This window comes from Notolabrus celidotus, chromosome 17 (genome assembly GCF_009762535.1).
Source record: "Notolabrus celidotus isolate fNotCel1 chromosome 17, fNotCel1.pri, whole genome shotgun sequence".
NCBI lineage: Eukaryota > Metazoa > Chordata > Actinopteri > Labriformes > Labridae > Notolabrus > Notolabrus celidotus.
Window position 1 is genome coordinate 29,468,341 of NC_048288.1, and position 26,707 is coordinate 29,495,047.

The 26,707-nt window shown below is 41.3% G+C and overlaps 1 protein-coding gene across 1 annotated transcript in view; it reads right to left on the minus strand.

The window, feature by feature from the left end:
- Nucleotides 1-1,174: 1,174 nt before the first annotated feature.
- drosha (drosha ribonuclease III) overlaps nucleotides 1,175-26,707 on the minus strand; it is a 185,543-nt gene continuing 160,010 nt past the window's right edge. Inside the window, 4 exon segments of the mRNA XM_034706399.1 lie at nucleotides 1,175-1,798; nucleotides 16,038-16,084; nucleotides 18,698-18,790; nucleotides 24,796-24,899. Of these exon segments, the coding sequence (XP_034562290.1) occupies nucleotides 1,668-1,798; nucleotides 16,038-16,084; nucleotides 18,698-18,790; nucleotides 24,796-24,899 (375 nt within the window). The 3' untranslated portion in view covers nucleotides 1,175-1,667.

Sequence of the window (26,707 nt, forward strand, 5' to 3'; positions counted from 1 at the left end):
AACAAAAACACTGAAGTCTGAAACGGCTCGTTTCAGCACACATTTACAGAAAGGTGGAGAAATCAGAACAGAGGTAGAATAGATTCTTTTCATTTTCAGGGGGTTTGTAGACAGGGACACATATTTCAGGAAGAGAACCATTAAAAAGTCCATTTTGCATGATATGTCACCTTTAATAATTTTCACAGCACATAAAAACTGAGTTGCCATCATCAAAAAAAGAAGAGAAAAGAAAAACAGAACGAGTGCTGTGCATTATGGGAAACAGTACGTGAGGCAGACTGGTCCGATGCATACTGTGAAATTTTCCTGAATCAGTAGACATCCGGGGAGTTTTGGCAGACTGCAGATTTTGCTCTTGTTCACATACTAAATACTGAATTTTGGCCAAATCAGTACGTACTGCTAGTAAAGTAGGCGGTTTAGAAAACAGCCACTCTTTTGGTTGAGTTCAACATTTCCAATATGGCTGCCACCGACGATTGGCTTCAAAACAGCGCTCAGGAACAGATGGGTGACATCACTACTGGATACTACGTCCATTATTTATACGGTCTATGGTTGAGTGTGATAAAAATAAAGGACTGGTAAAAGTAGCGACTGCACAGCCCAATGTAACGAAGTAAAAGTGCATCTTTTTCAACACAAATGGACTTGAGTAGGAGTAAAAAGTGCTCTGCTGAACAAATCCTCTCAGAAGTTCATGTAACAGAGTAAATCTGACAGGTTGATTTACTCCTGCAGTGACTCCTCTCCTCCTCTCCTGACTAAACGCTCCATAATCCACCTTTTATCTGGAAGCAGCCACGAGCACGAGGATGGAGAACTCACACTCCCTACATGTATGAAGACTCAGAGCCCACCTCTTACACGTCAGACGCTGAGACTCATATGACGGCTGTTGTTAGAAAGCTGGATCCAGAGGCTACTGAGCTGAGGAAATTGTTAATTAGACAATCTATAATTAAGATCTGACAGACAGCCAATCGGATTTGGAGAGAGGTTTAAAAAAAGAGAGAGAGAGAGAGACAGAGGGAGAGGAAAAAAAAATCACATTTTGATTATTACAGGATGAGTGGCAGATGTGAGACAGATGGTGACATTGTAGTGATTGAAAATAATTGAGGCCTCTTAGCGGAGACGTAATCAGGTGAGGATTATAATAAAAGCATCATCCACATAATCAAAACTTTATTTACAACATCAGCTTTATTTATTGTTTCACACTTTATTAAAAAAACCTTTATTCGGCGGCGTGTCGGTGACATGTTGTTGTTTTTGGGTTTTAATGTTTAAAGATGAAGAAGCAAACAAACATAAGACGACATAAGGCCGAGTGTGACAGCGCTACAGAACTAAACAGCATAAAACATGAACACTTCTTCTCTACTTCTGCTCGCCGTCTGTCAACTCGCACTCTCAAAATCCTGGACTGAGTCCATATTTGGGTTACATTTTTTTTGGGAGTTCAAAGTGACAGAGAGCTGACTCATCCTCACCTGCGTCCCTACATGGAGGACTTCAGGAGTCATAATTGCAAGATCAACTGGCAGCATCTTTATTTATCCGGCTCTCGGCTGCACGGCTGCTGCCTCATTTGCAGACAGAGCTCCATCCCGATGTTGATGCAGAGCACCTGATTGGCAAAAAAAAAAAAAAAGGTGCTGTCACTTCCTGCATTCCTCCGTCTCGTCGGTCTCCTTCTCCTGCCGCTCTCGCTCTCGTCTCATCTCCTTCAGCTCCTGTCTGTATTTCCGCTCGATGAAGCGCTTCTGATGAGCCATCTGTGGGAAGTTATCTGGTACGGGGGAGAGGCAGAGCAGAGGTGTGGGGGGGGGGGAAACAGAGAGAAGTCGACCAAGGAGAACAGATAAAGAGGGAGAGACACAGAGAGAGGCGAGGGGGTGTGAAGAGACAAGGTCAGTTTCCGACTGGGCCAGGACGGCAATTTAGGACTCAAATTGTGCAGGGCTATAGTTTTCAGAGCAAGTGTCATGTTGTCACTTTGCTTCCATTGAGCCAAAAGAGTTGCAGGCAGTGTGGAGATGAAATTGCCCTCATGTTGTTAATTCATTAATAATGATGAAGTAACAAGAAATTAGACAGGCCTTGTTTGGTTTCAGCACAATGACGATGGGATCTGATAACATAATTACAATGAACATTTCTAAATGAGATCTGTAATAAGATGGTGCAGTGTGACGGCAGAGAGAATAACAGACTAACAGATAGCAGCTGATAGCAGGGAGTCACACGGCAACAAGCTACACAACAAATTAACTTGTTTCACCTGCGATCACAGCAAAGATAATCAAACATACGTCTTTAAAGATAACAATATATGATGTGTTGTCATGAAGTCAACGCTGGCTGCATCAGCCTCACGTCGGCACTTTGAAGATTCTAGTTGTGAAATAAAATGTAAGCAGAGGAAAATACAGAGAGGGGGAATAGGTGTGGAGTCTAGAGAGGGGCCTGAAAAACAGTAATTCAGTCAGAAAAAAAGGCAAAAAAAATTAAGAGGAAAGATGAAAAAAATCTATAAAATGTAATATATGAATTTTAAATTTGGTAATTTGGAAAAACCTGCAAAAGTCTTCTGATTGTGCACTTAGCCCTTTAAAAAAAATGTTAAAGCATCTAAAATTGAACAAGGTTATTTAAAAGGAACAAAAATAAGACAAACTAGATTTAAATAAAAAAGATAATTAAAATATGCATTTAAAAATACTCAAACACTAAATAGTTCAACTGTTATGCATTAAATAAATTCTAACTAATAAGGATAATAATAAATAAATATATTTTTCCCTTTAAAATTGTAAAACAAAATAAATTTTAAAAAAATATATATATTTTTAAATTAATAATAAGTCTTAATCAAATTTTTATAACATTTTTTAAATGTTTTAATTTTTTTTTTAATTACATATTTGATAAACTTTATTATTTCTTATTTTTTAATTAAAAAATGTGTTAGGTAGCATTCAAATCAATGAATGAAACACAAAAATTTTTTTAAAAAATAAGGTAATGATCAAATAAAAAAGGGGCTGTGATAATAAAAAATAAATGAGTAAATTAATAAATGAGTTAAAAATGTATTTAAAAAATAATTAAGTTAATTAAAAAAGTAATAATTAATAAATGAGTATATTAAATAAATAAATAAATAAATAGGTAAATAAGTTAGGAGGTAAATACATACATAAATAAAAAAGGAGTAAATAAATAAATAGATAAATAAATAGATAAATAAATACATATATAAATAAATAAATAAATAAATAAATAGATCAATAAATAAATAGATAAATACATATATAAATTAAATCAAATCTTTTGGCCTGGATCTACTTGTGCAACTCAAACTATTTTAATATCTTGAAAAGATGAATTATTTCCATTGGCGACACAAGAGAGTGAAAAACCCTTTATAGTCTTGACTCAATACATGAACTAAAATGTGTCATTACAGCCTACAGCTCTAGAAATAAAATAAAAAACACCTCAAATATAAGAATATTTAATTTCAAGTTACTTTGATTTTTTTTTTTTTTTTGATATTATTTTTTTTTTTAGATATATAAAAGTATTCAACAACTTTGACAGGTGAGCACCTGGTGGTCACTGATGGTACTGCATGCTGGGCCACTTAAACACCATGTTGCTGTGAAAACCAATGGAAATAACAGCCTGACTCTCTTCTTAACACATTCACAGATAATAAAATGACTCATTAGAAACTTTCCTCCAGTCTAATCTGAGACACTTGAACTCAATGAGCCTCCAGGTAGCTCTGTTTGTAACTGTCACAGCCAGAAGTCAGGTAATTTTCCATTAAGTGTTTACATTAGCGGCTCTTCACACAGCACTCTTCAATTTAAAACAGCATGCATGACAGCTGCCCGGTGGTTTGAGTCAACGCGCTGAGGAAGGAATTTGACAGTGCAGTTTTTCCGGTCACTGACCATGACCACGCAAACCCAAACAAATTAAAACAGGCTTTCAGTCGCTCTGCGCACTGAAAGTGATGGAGGACAGAAATGTCTAATGGCTCTCATTCCTGCCTCTCTGTAAATGGTTTGTCACAAACACTGGACTCTGGAGCATGCAGCCTTTCTGACGCTGTTTGCACTTCAGCAGATTAAGTTTAAATGAGAGGTCAGAGGTTGGAATAATAAATGTTTATAAGGCATTTTATAACCGAGGTGAGTGCTGACTTTAAGCTTTAATTCAACAGCTACAGAATTTAACTCTTTTTATATAGAATGCTGACATTTTTACAGACCCAAACCAGGATGAATAGGCTCTTACATAAAGTATGATTAATTCTTTTTCACCTTGGACCTTGTTCTCTCACATATTTTGGGCTTTTAATGACTTTAAAGCACACATTTCTTCCTTATAAGGAGCTTTCCTTGAACAGATAGTGGAGAAATGATGTTCCAGAATTGAGATCTGATTTATAAATTCACCTAAACTATATACACAGAAGTGACCTTACTCCCAGAGGGCTTCACTCAATGGGCTTCCTGCCTGACTCCATATGTTTTGGGATTGCCCGCAGGTTGCTTGTTTTTGAACGGCGTCTCCTCTCGGTTATCTACAATACTCTCCTCGTCTCTACCTCTGTTGGCCACAGTGTTCCTCCTGAATGATCTATCCTCACTCTCTGTTGTTAGGAAGCAGAAAAGACCTTTTTTTTGAGCTGGCTTCACTGATGCCAAGAAGTTGGTTGCAATGAGGTGGAAACACTCGGATAGGCTGACGGTCAAGAGCTGGATCCTCACTTCCTTAGATACAGTTTACTTAAAGCTTTCATCTGCTTGCATGAGTAACAGTTAAAGAGTGCAATATTCAGGTGTGGGCTTCATTTGCTGAAAAAATTTAGTTTGTTTGGGGTGGGTTTTTATTTTATTTTTTAAGATTTGTTACATGTTTTGTTATTTTATATGATTAATTCTATTTCATTGATTTATGTATTATTTAATTTGATGTGTGTATACACTGGTTTGGGGTGTTTTTTTTTATTTTTTATATATTTTCAATTTTTTATAATTTTATAATTTATATTATTTCTAATTGTTATATTATTTATATCCTTTCATTTATTTATGTATGTTTTTATTTTAGTTAATGTTTGTAAACAGTTGTTCAATGTGTTTTTATTGTATTTTTATATTTTTTTTTATAATTTTTTATTTTTTTATATTATATTTTTAATTTCATTTCATTTATTTATTTATGTATTTATTTTATTTTATGTGTGTATGCACTTGTTCAGGTTGGTTTTATTTCATTTTTTAGTATATTTTTTGTATTTTTTAATTTTTCATAATTTTATAATTTGTATTTTTTGTCATTGTTATATTATTTATATCCTTTCATTTATTTATGTATGTTTTTATTTTAGTTAATGTTTGTATACAGTTGTTCAATGTGTTTTTTATTGTGTTTTTCAATTTTGTATTTTTTTTTATAATTTTTTTTCATTTTTTATAATTTTTTTATTTGATATATATTTTTTTTAATTTATTATTATTTTTTTTTTTTCATTTCATGTGTGTGTACATTCAATTTGTGCGTGTCTGCTCAGCCATTGTACCTACTTGATACTGTATCTGTGATTACAACGTACACTATTTGTTATTTTTCTGAAGTTTAAATAAAAAGATTTGATCCCAAAAAAAAAAAAGCACACATTTCTCAAACACCTTTTAGAGCCTCCTCGTCTCTTTGACTCCAAAACTATGTAAAAACACGTCCAAGGTTTAAAACAACAAACAAACAGAGACCCTGAGAATGAAGCGATGTGAATCAATGTTTGATGTAGAGCGTCTGCGCCTTCCCGGGTGAAGCTCCGCCGGTTGTTTCGGAGACTCCCTGCCTTCAGTCTCGCCTCAGGGAGGTGAAACTCCTGACTCTCTGAGAGCATAAAACTACTGCCTCTATAAAAAATGTTTCCTTTGGCTGTTTGTTCAGATCACTTTCCTGCCTCTTACACTGGAAACTGTTTACAGAGGTCTGAACTGTTTGCCCAGTTTGGAAGGAAAAATCAACAAACACTGTTAAAGCTGAGGGGTCGAACGTTAACCTCCCACATTGTTTCATTACAAATCCAATCCAGAGCCAGAACAACACGTCCAAACACTCAGAGCTGAATCACGGGCAGAGTATATTATCCTTCCATAATAGGCTAATTTAATTATTACTATTGTCCAGACTCAAGTCTCACAGCTGATAATGTTGCGCCTCAGGGTGTGAGCCAACTACTCAACTATTCGGTGAGGACATTGTGTCTTTTTACGACGGTGGCTGCCGTCCCGCTCCTCCACGCTTGGAGAAACACTCCGCAGGAGGAGACGTAAAAAAAACTGGCTGTCACACATTATCCATCTGGATTGTCCTTAACTCTCCCTCAGCTGGTGACGAGCTCGTCGTTACACGTTGTTTGGAGGAGCGCCGGTCCAACAGTTTGAGGATGCATCATTGAGTGTGGGATTAGGAGCACAGTGGGGCTGTTGGTGCGTGTCAGATCACAGAATAATTACGAATTACGGGAGGTGATGCAACGTTTACGTCATCCAGCAAGTGAGGAATGTTAGAAATGTCTCATTCCAGATGCATGAATGAAAATCAGGCACCCTCGTATCTTAAAGAGCTCATAGTGCCCTATAACCCCTCTAGAACTCTACGCTCCCAACATGCAGGCTTGCTAGTTGTACCTAAAATCTCTAAAAGTAGTATGGGAGGTAGAACCTTCAGTTATCAGGCCCCTCTCCTTTGGAATCATCTACCAGTCAGGGTCGGGGAGGCAGACACCCTCTCCACTTTTAAGAGTAGACTTAAAACTTTCCTTTTTGATAAAGCTTATAGTTAAGTTGGATCAGGCTTGGACCAGCTTTTGTCATGCTGCTATAGGCCTAGACTGCCGGGGGAACTGGCACACTGACACACTGGGATCCTAGCTCACCTTCTTCCCCCCAACCCCTTCATCACTTACTTTAACTCTGCCTGTCCCATTAAAGTTACTAACCATAGACCTTTCTGGAGTCCCTGAGCTCCATTGTCTCGTAGATTCCTCTGAGCTGCCGTTGACGTCCTCCTGCTGTGGACGATCTGGACTCCAGCTGATACGGACGTGCTGGACTCCAGCGGCAACAGCTTCTACGACTCGTCTCATCACCATCACCTCTCTCCATTACTCCCCTCTATCTGTCTTTCCAGACCCAACTCAGTCGAGGCATGATGGCTGTCTAACATGAGTCTGGTTCTGCCTGAGGTTTCTGCCTGTTAAAAGGAAGTTTTTCCTCACCACTGTAACTAGCTAAATACTGCGATGTGCAATGCTCATGATGGATTAAGGTGGGGTCAGACTGAGTCTTACCCTGTCTTGGTGTTGGGTCTCTGTTCATAATTTGACATAGTGTGGTCTAGACCTCCTATGTTTGTAAAAGCGTCTTGAGATAACGTTTGTTGTGATTTGGCGCTATACAAATAAAGATTGATTGATTGATTGATTGATTGAATCAGAATTTGAAGTTTCAGTGTATTGGATGGTGAATTTGAGCCTGTTGCTTTAAGACCTCTGAGGTTGGAGGTATTTTAACTTCATTCTTCAAAATTGACGGTGTCCTTTAAAGAGTCAATGATTCAAACTATCAGCTGGAGAGACCTCGTGTTGAAGTCAAGTCAATAGTCAATCAGGAGTTAATCTGAGTGCTTCTTCTTCTGTGGTGCATGGTCAGAGCAAAGAAAGAGCAGCAGCATGGAGGGCTGGAAACTAGAACCCCAATAAGACCCTTTGGTGTTCAGCGTTCAGGAGGTTACAGAGTCTCCTCTCCTTCAAAATAAAAGCACACTGGAGAGAAAAGCTCTACACTGAGAATCAGTTTTTCTCCTGCGCTCTTTGACTTGGAGTTTTGGGCTCCAAGCGAAAATGGCGCCACCTTTAGCTCTCTGTGGTGAACTTAAATCTTTGATTGAATTGAATGAAATTGTCTTTTAACTCTAACAACTCTTGGTGGGGAATATTTTATGGCTTGTTGGCGCTCAAAAACAGGAGCTGGTTGATGGGGCTGAACTGAAAAGGACAGAATTGATCCTCCATCAGGTCAATTGGTGGAAAAACAAGACGTCAATACGTCTTTAACAGAGCTGGTATTTCCCTTACAGTCAAACTGACCATGAACACATCATAACGCAACCTCATGTCTCCTTGTTTAGTGAGCCACCTAGCTTGATTTTAACTTTTATGACTATCTTTAGTGCTTGGCATCCTTTAGAAACTCTGCAGTGTAGTTTCCACCAATCAGGTGTTATTTGCAACAAGGCTTATTTGCTCCAAATGAATGCAAACAACACTGACGCTATTTACTCTGCAGTTTAGTTTTGGGTGCATTTAACCGTTTGCACATGCTTGGAGAATTCAATCATGTCTCTTCGGCTCGTTTGCACATGTTGAGCCGATGCAAAAGTTGCACTAACTTTTTGTGAATCAGGCCTCAAGTGTTTTCTACTTGAAGACAGTTTGAAGTATTGCATTTCGATTTACGGCCATGGAGGTTGAGTTCCTACGGAGCCCTACAGTGACATGGGCAGATATATTTTTTTTTATATGCTCCTGTGTGCACCAGAGTCTAACCCGTGCTCACGCAAAAAATGTCTTGAGATCACAAGATATCATTACGTGCTCATGTGGAAGTTTTCCGTGCTCACGACAAAGTTTCCCATATGCACATGGTACTAATTGTGCACTGGAGATCAACCAGTGCATCACTGTCTTCCAGTTTCAATCTGAAGATGGCAGTACGGCAGTTAGCTGAGCTTTATTTCGACCTTGGGCTTCATTATAAGGACATTACGGCCTTGCTTGCACATCGTCACCGCTGTATCGTCTCAGAACTGCAACAAAAACATACATTCTACCTCTCTGAAGTGTGTTTGGCCCAATGGGATATGCAGTTTATTTCACATGCACATGTAATACCTTTTCGTGCTCACAGGAAATTATCACGTGATCTCAAGAAAGTTCCTCGTGAGCACAAGATAGTTTCTGGTGCGCAGGAGGACATATCTAATTATTTTATTCTGCCTATGTCACTTTAGGGGCGCCGTAAGTTCCCTCCTTGCAAGAATTTATTTTGCAACATATGTCTGATTTAGCTTCTTCCTGATTTTTTGCATGTTCAGCCATCTTCCTTACAAGATACAGACACCAGAGTTCTTCTTTGTGTCGTTTAACACCTGTTGGTTAGCAATCAGTTTAATTATTTCACCATTTTACAATTATTTCATTTTATTTCACCACTGTAACTAGCTAAATACTGCGATGTGCAATGCTCATGATGGATTAAGGTGGGGTCAGACTGAGTCTTACCCTGTCTTGAAGTTGGGTCTCTGTTCATAATGGTCTAGACCTCTTATGTTTGTAAAAGCGTCTTGAGATAACGTTTGTTGTGATTTGGCGCTATACAAATAAAGATTGATTAATTGAATTATTTGAGCACCAGTGAGATGATTTGAATGATGCGACTCGGCCTGAGATATGACACTGCATCACAAGACCAACAAGACCCAATGGCAGGATCGATTATCTCAAATGTTTTTGATATTCTGATATTTCAAAAAAGCCGAACTTGGTCCCTCATAGGACCCGTCTTTTGCAATCGGTCCCTGCAATTAGAAATCCAAGACCTCCATGGTGAACTGAACGCTGCCAAATGTGTGTAACTCTTTCCAGCAGTGTGTTTGACTCGTGAGGCGAAGAGAAGGATCCATTCTTCCTCTTGCAACACTCTTAAGTCCTCATTATGGCGACAGAGAGAGAAAGCCGGAGATAACAGAAATATCCTATTAAAAAAGGAGCTGGATCGAATAAAGAAAATCCTGGAGAAAAGGCGACACACGTGCGTGGACACACACACACACACACACACACACACACACACACACACAGAAACACAATCTATTCCAATATGCTTTGGTGAGTCAGGGACTCTTGGTGTGCCTTGGAGAGAAAACTACACATTGCAGTTAAAATATGGAAATCACCAGCATTTTTCCTTGGGAGATGACTTGAGAATAACCCACTCGAGAGGAAAAAAAAAAACACGCTGTGGCCATTTACATTGTTTAACATGCCGCACAAGAGTGGGTGTCAAAGAGTGGGGTTGGTGGAGAATACACAAGGCTTTTCATTTCAGTCTGCGTTGGGCCCCGCTAAGACATGCTGAGAATTCTCAGCTGTCCGGTGTTCAGGAGAAAAGCACCTTTGAGGAACGCCGCGCCGTGAATACTGATTGCCTCTGGACGTGGCGTTAACGCACTTAGCTCAGCTCAGGTCTTTTGTTTATCCACAAAGTGGTAATTCCTCTCAAGGACGGAGGTCTTGAGATTCGTGGTGGAGCTGCTTTTCGGACCAGTTTGGGGCCTCCGCAACAACGCGGCCTGTTGTCCCCGCCGACATCAGCGCTGGAATGCGCTCGCACGGCAGCTGGATGCAGGAATCTGTGATGAGGCGATCAGCTCCCCCCTTTTCTTTTTTTTTTAAGAGCACAAGAACATACAGTGTCCTTTCACTTAGGCATTCACTATTCAGCCCTAAGCTCGGGCTGTGAGGCGACTCCACAATAGACTTTCGCCCCGGCTCAGTCTATCACCTAGAGCTCAAGCGCGCCACATCAGTCAACAAGCCAATAGTGAGCCTGTGTAGCGATGCTGATGAAGGGATTTCCCTGGCATGCCAAAGGGCAAACAAAAGACCCAAGCCAGTGAATAGAGATCCTGCATACTGTACTTTACTTTGCCTCAATCCATCCAATGCTTTTATCCGGAGATTAAGGGGTTTAGAGAAAGCAGAGGAATAAAAAAAAATGTAGTCCCCTTCCAGCGACTTGCCAGATTGAGGCTCCTTCTCATATTCAACAGATATTCTATTGTTTGAGAAACAAGCAGCTGGGAGACAGCGAGAGAAAATGAAGAAGGGGAGGCGGTTGAGTCTTAAGGAGAGATTGGAGACTCAAACAGAGCCGGTACTATCTGTAAGGATGAATGATAAATGGCTAAGCCGTTTCCATGTATATTTGATGTCGCCTTAGACCTAACAGCGCGTGGCGCACGCAGCCTCAGGGCCGGGAGAAACTGTGCACCATCCACTCCTTCCTCGCGTTGACTCTGCTGCTCCTCTCAGCTCGATTTGTTTGCACTCATGTTCCTCCCGGTCTGGGCCCTTGGTTAACATTTAATTCTACCTTGACAGATACAGGCAGGAGACTGTCAAAAAACGTAGGCCATCAAGTAATGAAATGTGAATCAGCCGAGCCACCGGTGGATGGTGGAATCGGCTGCAGACAGCACACACACACGCACGCCAAATATTGGGGCCCGGGTCTCTTTAATGAGCTCTCAGCTGTCTGACTGAACGCAGCCGTGTCTTTCACCTCTCCGACACCGCCAGGGTCTGCCAGGAAAGAGCTCTGCAGCAGAAACAAAAAGTTCAATCCGGCTCAAAGTGCTCCTGATACTCGAGGAGGGCCCTAAATAAAACATGGAAATGAATCCTGACACGTTGCGGGGAGCTGCTTTTTTTTCGATCTGAGAGTTACACAAGGTAGAACTGTTGTACAAGAGGAGCGGTGCTGCAGAGAGAGAGCCGACAAGACAATCAATGACGAATTACATGACACCGGGTCTAATGTCCTTGATTAGTCTTGCTATGCGAACAAATGAAGCGCGCCTCTCGACAATCACATGAGAGACAATGTGGCTCCAAACAGGAGTTGATGCATCAGATGGTCGTGCAGTAAAAAAAGAGCTCCAGTCTCATTATATCAGCTCGTGGTCAGAAGACACACACACACACACACATCCTTCAAAGGCGTGTTTGAACCCTGCTGACTGACCCTGCATATTTATCCCAACAAGAAGACTCTGAGCCTCGGAGCGAGAGAGGAAGGATGAGAGACGCATCACAAAGGAGTGATTAATTTAAGCCTGAATAGAAAATTCAGAGAAATAAAAAATGATCCAAGAGGAAAATGACCTCTAAATAATGAGGCCTACCTGTGGAAGATGGATGGGCGAACAGATCCACAATTCAGTGGTGGAGATCTTACAACCTGAAGCGAGCACATCAAGCTGCAGGTAATGATTATCTTTACGAGTGATAACTTGTTTCCAGAGACTGCTGGACTGAACTACCAGACGTTCTTCCACTGGGCGCTGCAGGATCGGCTGCTCGGCTGTAAAAGCACCAAACTGAAGTATGTAGACTAACAGGGGGTGCATTACAGACAAGACTGCGACAGATCCGGACCTTTTAGTTGGAGCAAGAAGTTTTTATCTAGTGTTACATTAGACTGCATTGAACAGCCAATAGTGTCGCAGCGTGAGAGGTAGGAGGGGCTTAAAGATGTTTGCAGCGGAATGTAAACACAGCTGAAACGAGCTACAGCGACTCTGAAGACATCGTTACTCTAACACTGGCCCAATCTCAATGACCTCCCTTAACCTTGAACCCTGAGCCTTTCTTGATTTAATTAAGTCACCTGGAAAGTGATTGAGGGCAGGAGGCTGTAATGGCTCAAAATTGCATAACTGGGAATCGGACAGCACTTTGCAACTTCTCACGTAACCTGCATGACGTCATGTAGCTCACCTTAGCAGCATTAGGAAGTTTTAATGCACAATTTTTACTTTTCCTCAAATTTAAAGAGCTTTTAAGGGACTGTCATGTGATCCAAACTCTTACAGTAAAGACTGCTTAACCACAACTTTTAAAATATATAACTATAAATATACAGGCCTAAATTATACTGCATATCAACGTAGGCTAAGTCTGAAGAGAAATAGATTTAGGCTGATTAAGGTTGTTTTCTATATTTGTACTTACAGGCAAACTTTTTTGTAACGCCAACATTGGTTTCACGTCACAATGCCAAGAAGTATGCGTAATTCCCTTACGCTAAAGGCTGATTTATACTTCTGCTACAAAGTACACAATTTGATATATCTTTGTTGCAAATTTAAATCAACTTATGCAAATTATCTCAACCTGAGAAACTAAAACTTGAAAACAAAGACCTGCTTCCTGTTAGCGGCGTCCAAAATGAGGGATTCAAGAAGCTCATCAGAGAACTAAATCCAGATACAAGCTAACAAACTGTCTTTAAAGGTGACATATCACGCTTTTTTCATCAATATATATTGGTCTAAGAGGTCCCCAAAACATGTCTTTAAAGTTTATGCTCAAAAAAACACTTTGAAATCAGATTTTGGTCTGCCTGAAAAGCCCTCTTCTTCAGTCCTCCTCAGAACACTCTGTTTTCTCTCTGACCACGCCCCCTCAGGAAGTGGATGTGCCTCGGCTGTCCAGCACGTTGATCTAATGTTTACATGTTGGCTGAATATACACGGCTGCTCAGAGATCACGTTACTTCAACCCTCTGAATCTGATCCAGAATCTGATCCTGATGGAGAGGCGCCTGTAGCAGGACCTTTCTGAAGGATTGGTCACAGATTTAGTGTTTCTTGTTGTTTTATTTGTCAGTATGTAGACGTGTGTCTTGGTACACAGCTACAGCTACGACATGTAGCTATGTGGCTATGCTAACTAGCGCTAGCACTTATCCATGATAAATAAAAATCATCCACTAGATCTTCAAATCTGCAGACGTGGGGAGTAAAACCGACCTTTGTGTTTATTAAGACAGCCTACAACTAGCATGCCTCCCTCCTAAGCTCCTTGTTAGCACACATGTGTGCAGGGAATTAAAAAACGGGGGAGGGATTCAGTATTATTTTATACAGTCTATGGGCTGAACAAGCTCCGAGCTCTGACTTCGTGACAGACCGGATATTGTTGTGACGTAACAAAAACACTGAAGTCTGAAACGGCTGGTTTCAGCACACATTTACAGAAAGGTGGAGAAATCAAAACAGGGGCAGAATGGATTTTTTTCATTCTCGGGGGGTTTGTAGACAGGGACACATATTTCAGGTAGAGAACCATTAAAAAGTCCATTTTGCATGATATGTCACCTTTAACTTTCACTCAGGAGAAAAAATCTGCCTTTAAAATTACATGAAAGACTGATTTGATATTTATCGTGATAACATGTTTTGCAATATCGCCCAGCTCTAGATACATCGCCCTGTTTAAAGCCACCACGAAAACAGGATCTGCTGCACCACCTCACCACCGCCGCCTCAGAAGCTAGTTTGGTTGTGATGTCGTGGGAAAAGTCAAGAGGAGACGACATCACAAACAAACGTACCTGAGAAGGATCGGTGGACGAGCGACTACCGTGATCTGTGAGGTAAAACACTCTCGCTGCTTTCCCACTGGAGGCTGCTGGCTTTGAAGAGAGTGATGTAACGCCTGATTCTGGTTAAAAAGAAAGATCTTACCACAGCAGGAATAAAAGAGAGAGAGAGAGAGAGAGAGAGAGAGCTACGTCTTCAGCCTGCTTCACTTTAATGTTGTCAGACAGTTTTAATAACAGTCAAAAGGCTGTCAGTGGAAAAAGGTACTTTTAGTGGACGCGCTTTAATGGGCCTGCATTTGCTTGGAAGATTATAATAGTTTGTTCCTACTCTATTATTAATAAGACTAATATTTGGTGCTATCTAAATAATTGACGGGCTCACCTCAGGTACTCTGGGTTGAAAAGGAAAGAGTGCATCAAGCTTTCGGGGTGAGTCGTAAATTAAGTGACTTCACCAAAGTCAAACAAAGTCCCTGAACTGGGAGCGTTTCAGCGAGGAAGGAAGGCAGACTTGTAGTGCTGATTTTAAATCAACTGACCTTTTTAAAAGGCATTGCTAATCTAGTCACATGAAACAGCAATTTATGAGGGGGGAAATGTTCATTTACTCGCAATGAGCATCTATCAATCATGGTGACAGAGGTGTACACTGGGGAGAGGAAATGGGAGGAATTAAGGGAGGGAGGAAGACACAGGAGAGAGAGCGTGTGCACTGAACTACGCCCCCCCCCCCTGATAAGGAGGAAGGAGGAGGGGGGGAGGAAGAGGAAGCAGACCGAGAGGGGAGCTCTTTTTAATAATAGCGCCCTAATGCTGATGTTTGGTGAAATGCTAAAACTCGGGCGCGCACAAACAGTATCAATCACAAATGGCTGGAGGCCTCATTTATGAGCCAAATGAAATCAAAGCCTGACCCCGGCTGCCCTCTGCGAGTTTCACAGCCCCGCTCCAACAAAGCCATTTGCGCTCACCTCCAGCTAATTAGTCCAGTAAAGAACAAATTGTACATTTGATTAATGTGGTGGTCACACAGATAGCAAGAAAAGGCCAGTCCAAAATATCACACTTACCCAACTCCTTACACACTCAGCGTGCTATTAAGCATCCACACACACACACACACACACACTCCACACACACACATCTGCAGCGAGCTGAAAAGCCGATGATGGAAATAGCTCATGAATGTGTTTCTGAGAGCCCTGTAATTGTATTTTTTTTTTTTACTTGGCAGTGAATGAGACATGGTAAATGCCTAAAAACCCACTATCTATTCTCCTTAAGTGGTGGTTGATGACAAGATGAAAACAAGCCAGGGGTTGAAGCGGCACATAAGGGAACACGTCGGGCGCGCATCCTTCAGATGTGAAGAGGAAGAGAGTTGAAGCGTCGCTCTTGTAACAACACGACACAATAATAAAAAAGAGAAAGTTTACACGCGGTCCTCCACACAAACTTCCCTCCGCACTCCAATGGGATGACGGACGTGTTCGAGGAGGCTTTAGCTTCCCCCGGCCTTGTTTTTTTTTTAAGTGCATCTCCATCCCTGGCTAGGCCTCGTGCCTGTGCTCTGGGCTAGCACTTCAAACAGCCTAATGTCCTATATGTTGCAGCCAACCGGCTGGTCGGGCCACCGCTCTCTGCCAGCCATCTTGCATACTGTACAGCCAAGGCTAATATTCAACACCGAGGCTTAAAGTGTGAATATGAGTGTGTGTGTGTGTGTGTGTGTGGAGGGGATGGGATGGGCAAGCCAAACAAACTCACATTTCTCAAGCGCATCCATCGCAGCTCCCATTTCCGCCTGTTGGATACTAGATTAGAAACATTTGAAAAGAGGAGACAGAGAAAGAGAGGGGAGAAAAGGTCTTTAGCATATTCAATATGTCCCCATTTTTTTGAATTTCTGTCAAATAGAAGGAAAAAAAACACCAGACCCAATATTGAGCGGATTATCAGAACTGCTTTATATTTGTTTTGAGAGAGCCCTTTTTGCCAAACAATCGCAGGTAACACGGCGCACACATTTTCAAAAAGGTAAGCCTATTGGCGGCTCTGTGCCGGGCACTGTTTACGCCTGCGATTCGCCGTCCCTCTGTATATATTTTATGGTGCCGTGTGATCATAGCCCAGCAGCGGAGGTGGCTGGGAGCTTAAGTCATGTAAATACAAAAACAGTAAGCTGTCAAAGATCCTATGGAAGGGACAAAGTTATCGCCAGCTTAGAGCAAGAGAGAGCGCTTTCAAGTAAAGGGGGGGGGGGGGGGGCCGTGGAGGGGATTTTCCACATGTGGAGAGACGCAGAGAGAGAGAGAGAGAGAGAGAGGGGAGATGTTGGATGGATTTAGGTTTCATTTCTCGCAGGGCTCAGCTGCAGCTTTATTGTCAACCCTTCCAGCCATGAAAAAAAGGCCTTCGTGCGGAGATTCACTTTCTTTACTCAACAAAAGAGTGAATGTGTGTGAGCGCAGACAAAAGGTGTGCAGTCAGAATAACACAAACAAACAAACAAACATGCAAACACACAAACATTCCTGGCCCTGCTGCTGCGAGCACAATCACAGCAGCAGGTAAGACATACAGTGGGGCAAAAAAGTATTTAGGCAGCCACTGATTTTGCAAGTTCTCCCACTTAGAAAGATGAGAGAGGTGTGTAATTTTCATCAGAGGTACACTTCAACTATGAGAGACAAAATGAGGAAAAACAATCCAGGAAATCACATTTTTAAAGAATTTATTTGTAAATTATGGTGGAAAAGAAGTATTTGGTCACCCACAAGCAAGCAAGATTTCTGTCTCTCACAGACCTGTAACTTCTTCTTCAAGAAGCTCTTCTGTCCTCCACTCGTTACCTGTATTAATGGCGCCTGTTTGAACTTGTTATCTGTATAAAAGACACCTGTCCACAGACTCCAAACTCAACCATGGCCAAGACCAAAGAGCTGTCCAAGGACACCAGGAAGAAAATTGTGGACTTGCACCAGGCTGGGAAGAGTGAATCTACAATAGGCAAGCAGGTTGGTGTGAATAAATCAACTGTGGGAGCAATTGTAAGAAAATGGAAGACACACAAGACCATTGATAATCTCCCTCGATCTGGGGCCCCACGCAAGATCTCATCCCGTGGGGTCAAAATGATCATGAGAACGGTGAGCAAAAATCCCAGAACTACACGGAGGGACCTGATGAATGACCTGCAGAGAGCTGGGACCAAAGTAACAAAGGCTTCCATCAGTAACACACTACGCCGAGAGGGACTCAAATCCTGCAGCGCCAGGCGTGTCCCCCTACTTATATTAAGCCAGTGCATGTCCAGGCCTGTCTGAAGTTTGCCAGAGAGCATATGGATGATCCAGAAGAGGACTGGGAGAATATCATGTTGTCAGATGAAACCAAAATAGAACTCAACTCGTGGTGTTTGGAGGAAGAAGAATGCTGAGTTGCAGCCCAAGAACACCTTACCTACTGTGAAGCATGGGGGGGGAAACCTCATGTTTTGGGGTTGTTTTTCTGCAAAGGGGACAGGACGACTGATCCGTGTTAAGGGAAGAATGAACAGGGCCATGTATCGTGAGATTTTAAGCCAAAACCTCCTTCCATCAGTGAGAGCATTGAAGATGGAACGTGGCTGGGTCTTCCAGCATGACAATGATGCCAAACACACCGCTCGGGCAACGAAGGAGTGGCTCCGTAAAAAGCATTTCACGGTCCTGGAGTGGCCTAGCCAGTCTCCAGACCTCAACCCCATAGAAAATTTGTGGAGGGAGTTGAAAGTCCGTGTTGCCCAGCGACAGCCCCAAAACATCCCTGCTCTAGAGGAGATCTGCATGGAGGAATGGGCCAAAATACCAGCTACAGTGTGCAAACCTGGTGAAGACTCACAGGAAACATTTGACCTCTGACCTCTGTCATTGCCAACAAAGGTTATGTTACAAAGTATTGAGTTGAACTTTTGTTATTGAACAAATACATTCTTTAAAAATCCTTTAAAAATGTGATTTCCTGGATTTTTTTTTCCTCATTTTGTCTCTCATAGTTGAAGTGCACCTCTGATGAAAATTACAGACCTCTCTCATCTTTCTAAGTGGGAGAACTTGCAAAATCAGTGGCTGACTAAATGCTTTTTTGCCTCACTGTAAATACAGCCTTAGATGTGCGGGTGTCGCCCGGTTCGCAGACTCTCTTCTTCTCCTCCTGCACAAAGTGATATTTCCATAACGCAATTTACGTCAAATCAATAATGAATCGATTCATTTTCATTCTGCATAATGTCCCTCCCGATAGAATAGGGCCAACAAGAAGCTTAATTGCTATAATAAACACCATCAATAAAAGCACAGCCATTATTCTCAGGCCCATTAGCGGCGCACTGAGAAGTGGAGCGCCTTGTTCTGTTGTGTCTTATTATATTGTACTGTCTCACTCACCTTGGGCCTTTGCCACAGCCGATTCGCTCCCCTTTGAAATACACAGCGACGGTGTAGGTGCGGGCGTGCGAGGGCCCGACTGTCTGCAGGGTCCTGTGGAAATTCAAACACAGAAATATTGGATGAGAGGCAGGAGGGCGAAGGGGTTGAGAAATAATAAAAACACACAGGAGAGAGGCACAAGGACGCTCAGGGACACTGTCCTTCAGAGGAATAACAAGAAAAAGCAAGCGAGTTACAAAAGAGAGAAAAAAAAATAAAGGTTTTCAATTGGAACAAATATAATTCATCTCAAGCGGCGGGGTTGAGAGGAGGGGAATAGCTCTTTGATTCAGTGGTGTGCTTTGAGAGCGAGCACAAGCCATCTGAGGGACATATAAACAACTTTTTAAAGCCTTCCAAACTCCACACACCCCGTCATCTTCAGAAACCAGAGATCTGTGTTTCAGTGAGAAAAAAATGACATGTTTGGAGAGGAACTGAAGTAAAAGAATGACAATACTCTTTTGAGAGACCCCACGAGTCTTTGCTGCGCTAGAAGGGTAAACAAAGAAAGAGAGGAGCGCGACGGAAAGAAGCCAAGTAGCGGAGGATGACGGGGGAATATGGCTCCCGTCAATTTACAGATGTACCTCATTTAAAAGAAATCAGGCTGTCATCCTGCTGGGACGCGAGTACAAGACAGCAGACAAAACTTGGGGAGATGTTAGAAATGTTAACATTAGCATAAACATCCCAGACCCAAGCTGTGAGTCACTTAAATTATTCACAGACAATTTACTTATTTCAGGAGAGCAATCCATTTTTAATGCAATGTGGTCACTTATGGCACTTTATCAATAATTCAGCCCTCCTTTCTCACTTACAAATGAAGAGGCACATAGCATGTGTGCAGCAAATAAGACTTGTGTGTGTCTGTGTGTCTGTGTGTAAGACGGTTGTTTAAAGCCAAATCTCAACAGGGAGAGCGTGTCACTTGGAATTATCACGCTGCTAAAATAACACAAAACGAGAAGGAATGAAAAGAAAAATCTGCGAGCTGTTGGGAAGTTGTCAACTTCAAGGCCGCGCACAGATGGAAGTGTGCGAAAGGGAGAATGAAACAGCGCCGCAGAGGGTCCGTGCAAGCTTCGGCTCACACTAAAAGCAGCCTACTTACAGTCTGAGGCCCGTTCTCTTCTGCACAATGTGGAGAGAGTGTATATATACGCTCCCTGGTGTGTCCTGTGCCCCAGACGAGGTGTACGATGAAGTGATGGCGCTGGGGTTGAGGTGTGAATCTGTCATCAGGCAGACACATTCACTGGGGAACCTTTAGCAGGGGGCTTGGTGCATTAACTCCCCCCTCCTCTCTGTGTCCTCTCCTGCCCTCCTGCCATCATTTAGGCTCCTTCCATCTGATCTTACACTCCGGTCACACCCTCTGTTTCTCTACTTTTTACACTTGTGAGGCAAATTCAGGCACTTTTAAGACTTTCATGCTCTCTACTCCTTTTTATAAAAGCCTCTAAGAGATGTACAAATCTGCCTTTTTATCAAAGTGGGGAGCTGAAATTCTATCACAAGTTTTACAGCTGTGTTCCAAAGGTAGGACCAAAGGTAGGACCAAAGGTAGGACCAAAGGTAGGACCAAAGGTAGGACCAAAGGTAGGACCAAAGGTAGGACCAAAGGTAGGACCAGCTTTAATGCTATTCCACCAAATCCTATCTAGCATTACTGTTAGCTTCAACTATACACCTCCCCTATAGTTCCTCATTACGCTATTGCATGGTTGTGTTAGCTAAGTTGTGTCTCAGTGCCTACGTTTGTTACTGTCTATTGTTTAGTTGTGTTATTTTACAAGTTAAACTTCCTGTGTTTCCAGATTTCTCCTTTTTATCTTTCAATCCATCACATATTACGATTTAGAACATCATTTCTTAGCTTTTCCCTTTTCAACAAAAATCCCTGCTAACGTTAAGGTTTAAAAGAAGTGAATGCTTTTTTCCAATAGTACATGTTAACTCTATTAAATAGTAATGCTGACAGGGAAGTGGCTAAATGCTAATTACTGCTGTACAATAAGACACAATACAGTAGGAAATTATTAAAATTATTATCGATTTTAATGATCATTTTTATTTGATTATTATCATTATTACTATCATTATCACAATATTAATAATATTAAAATTAATGCTGTGATAATGATTAATAATATATATTGATAGTAATAATAATAACTGTTATTGTAATTATAATAATAATAATTATTATTATTGTAATTATTATTATTTATTACAATGATCATTTTCATTATGATTAACAAATCATTCTACTATTATCACAATATTAATAATATTAAAATGAATGCTGTGATAATGATTAATATTATATTTTGATAGTAATGATAATAATAACTGTTATTATTATTATTATTGTGATAATGATTAATGATATATATTGATAGTAATAATAATAATAACTGTTATTCTTATTATTATTATTGTGATAATGATTAATGATATATATTGATAATAATAATAATAATAATTGATGATCATTTTCATTATGATTAACAAATTATTCTACTATAATCACAATATTAATAATATGTATTAAAATGATTGCTGTGATAATGATTCATTTTATATATTGATGATAATATTAATAGTTATTATTATTATTATTATTATTGTTGTTTTTTAATTATTTTTATTATTTTCACCACTGTTATCATTATCAGTATTATTATTACGATCATGATTAATTATATATATTGATAATATCAAATATTATAATTTTTTTATTTTTACTATTTTTGTGGCTATTATATTACATTATATTGCATTATATAATATTATATTATAACTTTCTATAGATAGTGTTTTTTAAAGCTTGTACAACTGCAGCTTTTCAAATGTGCTACATAAATTAATTTAAACTAAACTTGACTAGGAAAACCTGACAAACCAAAAAGAACAACTCAGATCAAAGAGTAAAGAATGAAGGTCTTAATGCTTCAAACACGTCCATTAAAGCAGCATGTTTGTGCTGATTTTCACTGTCATATATAAGAAGAACTGAAAGTTCATTCTTCCATCTGTTGAGATTGTGTTTGACCTTTAACATTATTTAAGAAGCACTTTAAAGATGACATAAAGCGTTACATTTTGTAGTAAATAGTTTAATAACCTGGTTTATCCAGATTTTTCAACCCATAATCTTTCATTTATTCCTTTATTGATTGGTTAGATTCCCTCTGAGCAGCCATGTACCTCCAACACTGCTCGTTAACAGAGCTTTAGAGCCCCACACACAGGAGAGAATGGCCGCCTTCTGAATGCAGTGAATTGACCAGTAGGAGTGAGGTCAAAAGGTGGCGCAGGAAGTACTCATGATATTGATTGCTCCAGTTTATGTTTCGATTATGAAGAAAGGAGTTAGATCACTCAAGGCTGTTGCAGGGCCTTTAAAATCAGCAATGACTAGCTTTATGTAAGCGCTCTCCTTTCTCTTGTGTGAGCATTGTGTGTGTGTGTGTGTGGAAATGTTGGAATTCAAGTCAGAGAGGAGCTCTTATTTGTTTCTCGTTCACGTTCTTTGGGGCGATAGAGTTGGAGGGAAGTGTTGATTGTAGTGTCAGAGTTGTGCCGTGTCAAAAATCCCCATCCGTCGGGCAGATAGACGGAATAATAAATAGAGGAGTGCTGCAAAGATATTCAAATAAACAAGGGAGACGGAAAGGGGAGAAAGAGGGGACTTATTTAACGCCGGATCGTGGAGTTCATTCTACAGTCTCCAAACACCCTTGCGCGTCCGGCTGACCCCCTTTTTCTCCTCAGAGAAAAGTCTCCATGGTGACAAACGCACTGCCTCATAGCAGGCCTGAAAAGCATTCTGTCAAATGACACTTGCTCCTTGACCTTTTGTCAGATAAGAGAGATCTCTTTGGGTGTGTTGACTTATCACAACAACAGGGACCTTTACACGGCTGTTCACAATGTTCAGGCAGCGACGGTGGGAAGAAAACGTCCGGCAAATTACGTTTGTGCGGCTTCATTTCTCTGAATGTGGAACGTGGGTCCATGTCTGACGCACGGCTCGATCCATTTTAAAGACTCTGAGTCACGTTGGACAAAGAACACTCTGTGACCTACGATGTCAACACGCATGTATATGTTCAGGCTTATTATGGGCTGAAAAACATATTTTTCTGAGTTGAAAATGGCGAATAAAGATGAATTATACTGAAGTAGGATGGATGACTAACGATATAAAGAGAATTAGGAACAATGACTGTTATCCCTGAGGTATAGAGGTAGAACTTGCTCTTTTAAAGTGCAGGGTACAGTGACTTCTTGCAAAACTAAAGTTGTAGTTAGTTGATTGGGGTCACAACAGTGTAATTAAACACCAAAATCATTATTTAACAGTGGCAGCTAATGGCTGTTACCTTTCCTACCTATCACAATGAGCTACTAAATGTGTCAGAATTAGCTTCCCCAAGTGTGAGAATAAGCCTTCCAATCCTAACAAAAGAAGTTGCCCATGCTAGCAGTCAGAATGAGCTCCTGATTCTGAAAGAATGAGCTACCCTACCTGACAAAACATGCCAACCTACCTGTCAGAATGAGCAACCCAATGGTTCAGAATTGGCGACCCCACACTGCCAGGATGAGCTACCCCACCAGTCAAAAAAAGGCTACCCCAACAATAACTGTTCTCACTTTGCAAGAATGAGCTACTCTACCTCATGAAATGGGATACCTTACCTTTTAAAATGAGCAAAACCTGACCTGGCTACCTTACCAATTAAAATGATCTACCCATGAACTAGGTACCTTACCTAATGATCTACCCCTGACCTGGCGACCTTGCTGATTAGAATCAGCTAAACATGACCCGACTACCTTACCTATTAAAATGAGCTACACTTGATCTGGCTACCTTACCTGTCAGAATGAGCTGTGCCTGACCTGGCTACCTTACCTGAAATAAATGAGCTAAACCCAACCTGGGTTCCTTACCTGTCAATTTGGGAACCACCTGACCTGGCTACCTTACCTGTCAAAATGAGCAAAACCTGACCTGGCTACCTTTACCCGTCAAAAAGAGCTATACTTTATCTGGCTACCCTACCTGAAAAAATGATCTACGCTTGACCTGGAAACCTTACCTGTCAAAATGAGCTAAACCGAACCTGGCTTCCTTACCTTTTAAAATGTGCTACCCTTGATCTGACTACCTTACCAGTTTAAATCAGCTAGACCTGACCTGGCTACCCTACCTATCAAAATAAGCTTCCTTACCTGTGAAAATTAGAACCTGACCTGGCTACCTGACCTGTTAGACTGAGCTACACCTGACCTGGCTATCTTACCTGAAATAAATGAGCTAAATTTGACCTGGCCACCTTACCTTTTGAAATGAGCTGAACCCAACCTGGCTTCCTTACCCGTCAATTTTGGAACTTACCCAACCTGCCCTCACTCAATCTTTCCATCTAAATGAATACTCGGCTGAATGAGTAACCCTACCCGTCACAATGAGCTACCCTTTCTGTCAGAATGGGCTACCCCAACTGTAAACAGTAATCTTCTCCTACCAACAGAATGACCTACCTCATCCATCAGAATGGGCTACACCACCTGACATAAAGAGCTACTCCAACCAACTGAATAAGCTACCCCACCTAAGGAGTACCAATTCTACTTCTAAGAATTACTCAACCCACTTGACACAACTAGCTTCCCTACCTGATAGAATGAGCTACACTGTCCGTCTGAATGCCACACCTCATAATAGAATGAGCTGTCTCACCTGGTATACCAAAGATCAGGTAAGGAACTGCTTTATTATTCATATTTTGAGAGTCTTTCCACTTCTAGATCCTGTTAACCTACAAAAACATGTTGTTTTGAGAGTGCCTTAAAAAGTGGACTTTGTTGTAGGGCCAGTTCTCAAAGCCGACCTCAGGACATGTAACAATAAACAACACCGACCATAATCGCACCAACCTGAGGTTAATAAAATGCCTCTCTCTGCAGATTAAAATCCTTTTTCACTCCTTTAAATTCAACATCAGACGTAGCTTCAAATGTTTCCAGGCTCTTACTTGTACAGGGGAATATCAGGCTCCTTGCCCTCAGTTCTCAGGGTCAAACAGCACTGCTGCAGCTGAGACTTGGGGTCATTCCAGTCCTGGTTCAGGATAAACTCCTGCGAAACAAAAAAAAACCAAAACACACATATTTGATCAAAGCACTTTCTTCACAAACTTCCTTTAAGACTCAGAAATGCAGAGAATGAAAACCAGCTGCAGTCGCATACACTCACTCTGCGGCCGCTGATGCTTTTATTTCATTCTTGCCTTGACCCTCTCTAACATTTTTACCCCCTCCTTTTGCACTCACTTATTTGCTCTCTCCCTGACTTGCTCTCCATCTGTGTCTTCACGGTGAGTATAAATCACTGGCTACTTAAGACAAAAGCCAATCCCTGGCCAGATATAAAGAGCGTCTGGGAGTCTCCCAGGTGTGCAGCCCTGATACATTTCTCTTATCCAATGGGGACTTCTAAAAGCCCTTCCATTAACAGGGAAGCAGCCTTGTCATAAAAAGGCCGACTTTGAATCCAGAACTGTCTGCTCCTATTAATTTTCTACAAAGAGTGCTTCTACTTCTGTTGCTAGCGCTTCTCCAGCTCTGCCGCTTTACTGCCTCCCCCAACCTCTCCATCTCTCTTGCTCTTTTGCGCTTTACTTTCCCTTTTCTGCTTCCCACTTTTCCTCTCTCTGGGGGGGCACATCACCCCCTTTAGCCCAAAGCAGAGAAATTAGACTGTTTTGCAAAGAGCGGAGCATATAGCAGTGCTTTCTTCGTAACGGAGGGGGCGAACATAAGGAAAAAAGAGCGTTTATGTCCCTGTTTCTTTTTTTTTTTTGCCTTCTCTATTTCCATCCAAATTGGATGAAGCAGCACAGTGTGCAACGCTGTGGTTTCCAGAAGGCTATGTAAGGAGACGTGCTGGCTGTTTCACAACTTTTCTCTTGGAAGTGGAAATGAGGTGCTCTCTTGCAGCGACCATGACGCAAAGCTCAGCTCCTCCAGAGCTGGGATTCTCCCTGGAGAGGCACACCAAGACAGCAATTAGCATGGCATATCAGACCACTGCAGCATCTTCACGTAGAGGTCCATGCTGGGTGGGTACTCCTTCATGAGCGTGTGTGTGTGTGTGTATGCGAGCGCTCTTCTGCGCATGCCTGCTCGGATATGTACTTTCAGCCTTGGGGCTGCTCCGTCTAAATGTGCAGAATCTAGTGGTGCTTGAGGATAATACGCCTGTCCTTCTTCTTCACTCACATCTGACCACAGGAGCCTTGAGTGAAGCTTCCTCGCTTCGTGGAAGAACCGAGAAGTGGACGCCATTAAAGGGACATTTCAGTGTTTTTGAAGTGTATGAGTTCTATGTCACTAGTAATTGTAAGAATATAAGGACTTATGTCTCAGCAGGATGCAGAAAAACTGGTCCATGCATTTATCTTTAGCAGACTAGACTACTGTAACGGGGTCTTTACAGGACTCCCTAAAAAGTCCATCAGACGCCTGCAGCTCATACAGAATGCTGCTGCTCGAGTCCTAACAAGGACCAACAAAGTAGACCACATCACTCCAGTTCTTAGATCCCTACACTGGCTTCCTGTCTGTCAGAGAATAGGCTTTAAAATCCTGCTGATGGTTTATAAAGCACTGAATGGTTTAGGCCCAAAATACATTGCTTATCTGCTGCTACAGTATGAACCATCTGGACCTCTGAGGTCATCAGGTCCTGGTCTGCTTTCAGTCCCAAGAGTCAGAAGGAAACATGGTGAAGCAGTGTTTAGTCATTATGCACCACATACCTGGAACACACTCCCTGAAAGCTGCAGGTCTGCTCCAACTCTCACCTCTTTTAAATCAAAGACTAAGACTTTTTTATTTACCACTGCCTTCCTATCTTAGCTCATTTTAACTCACTTTAAATTAAAA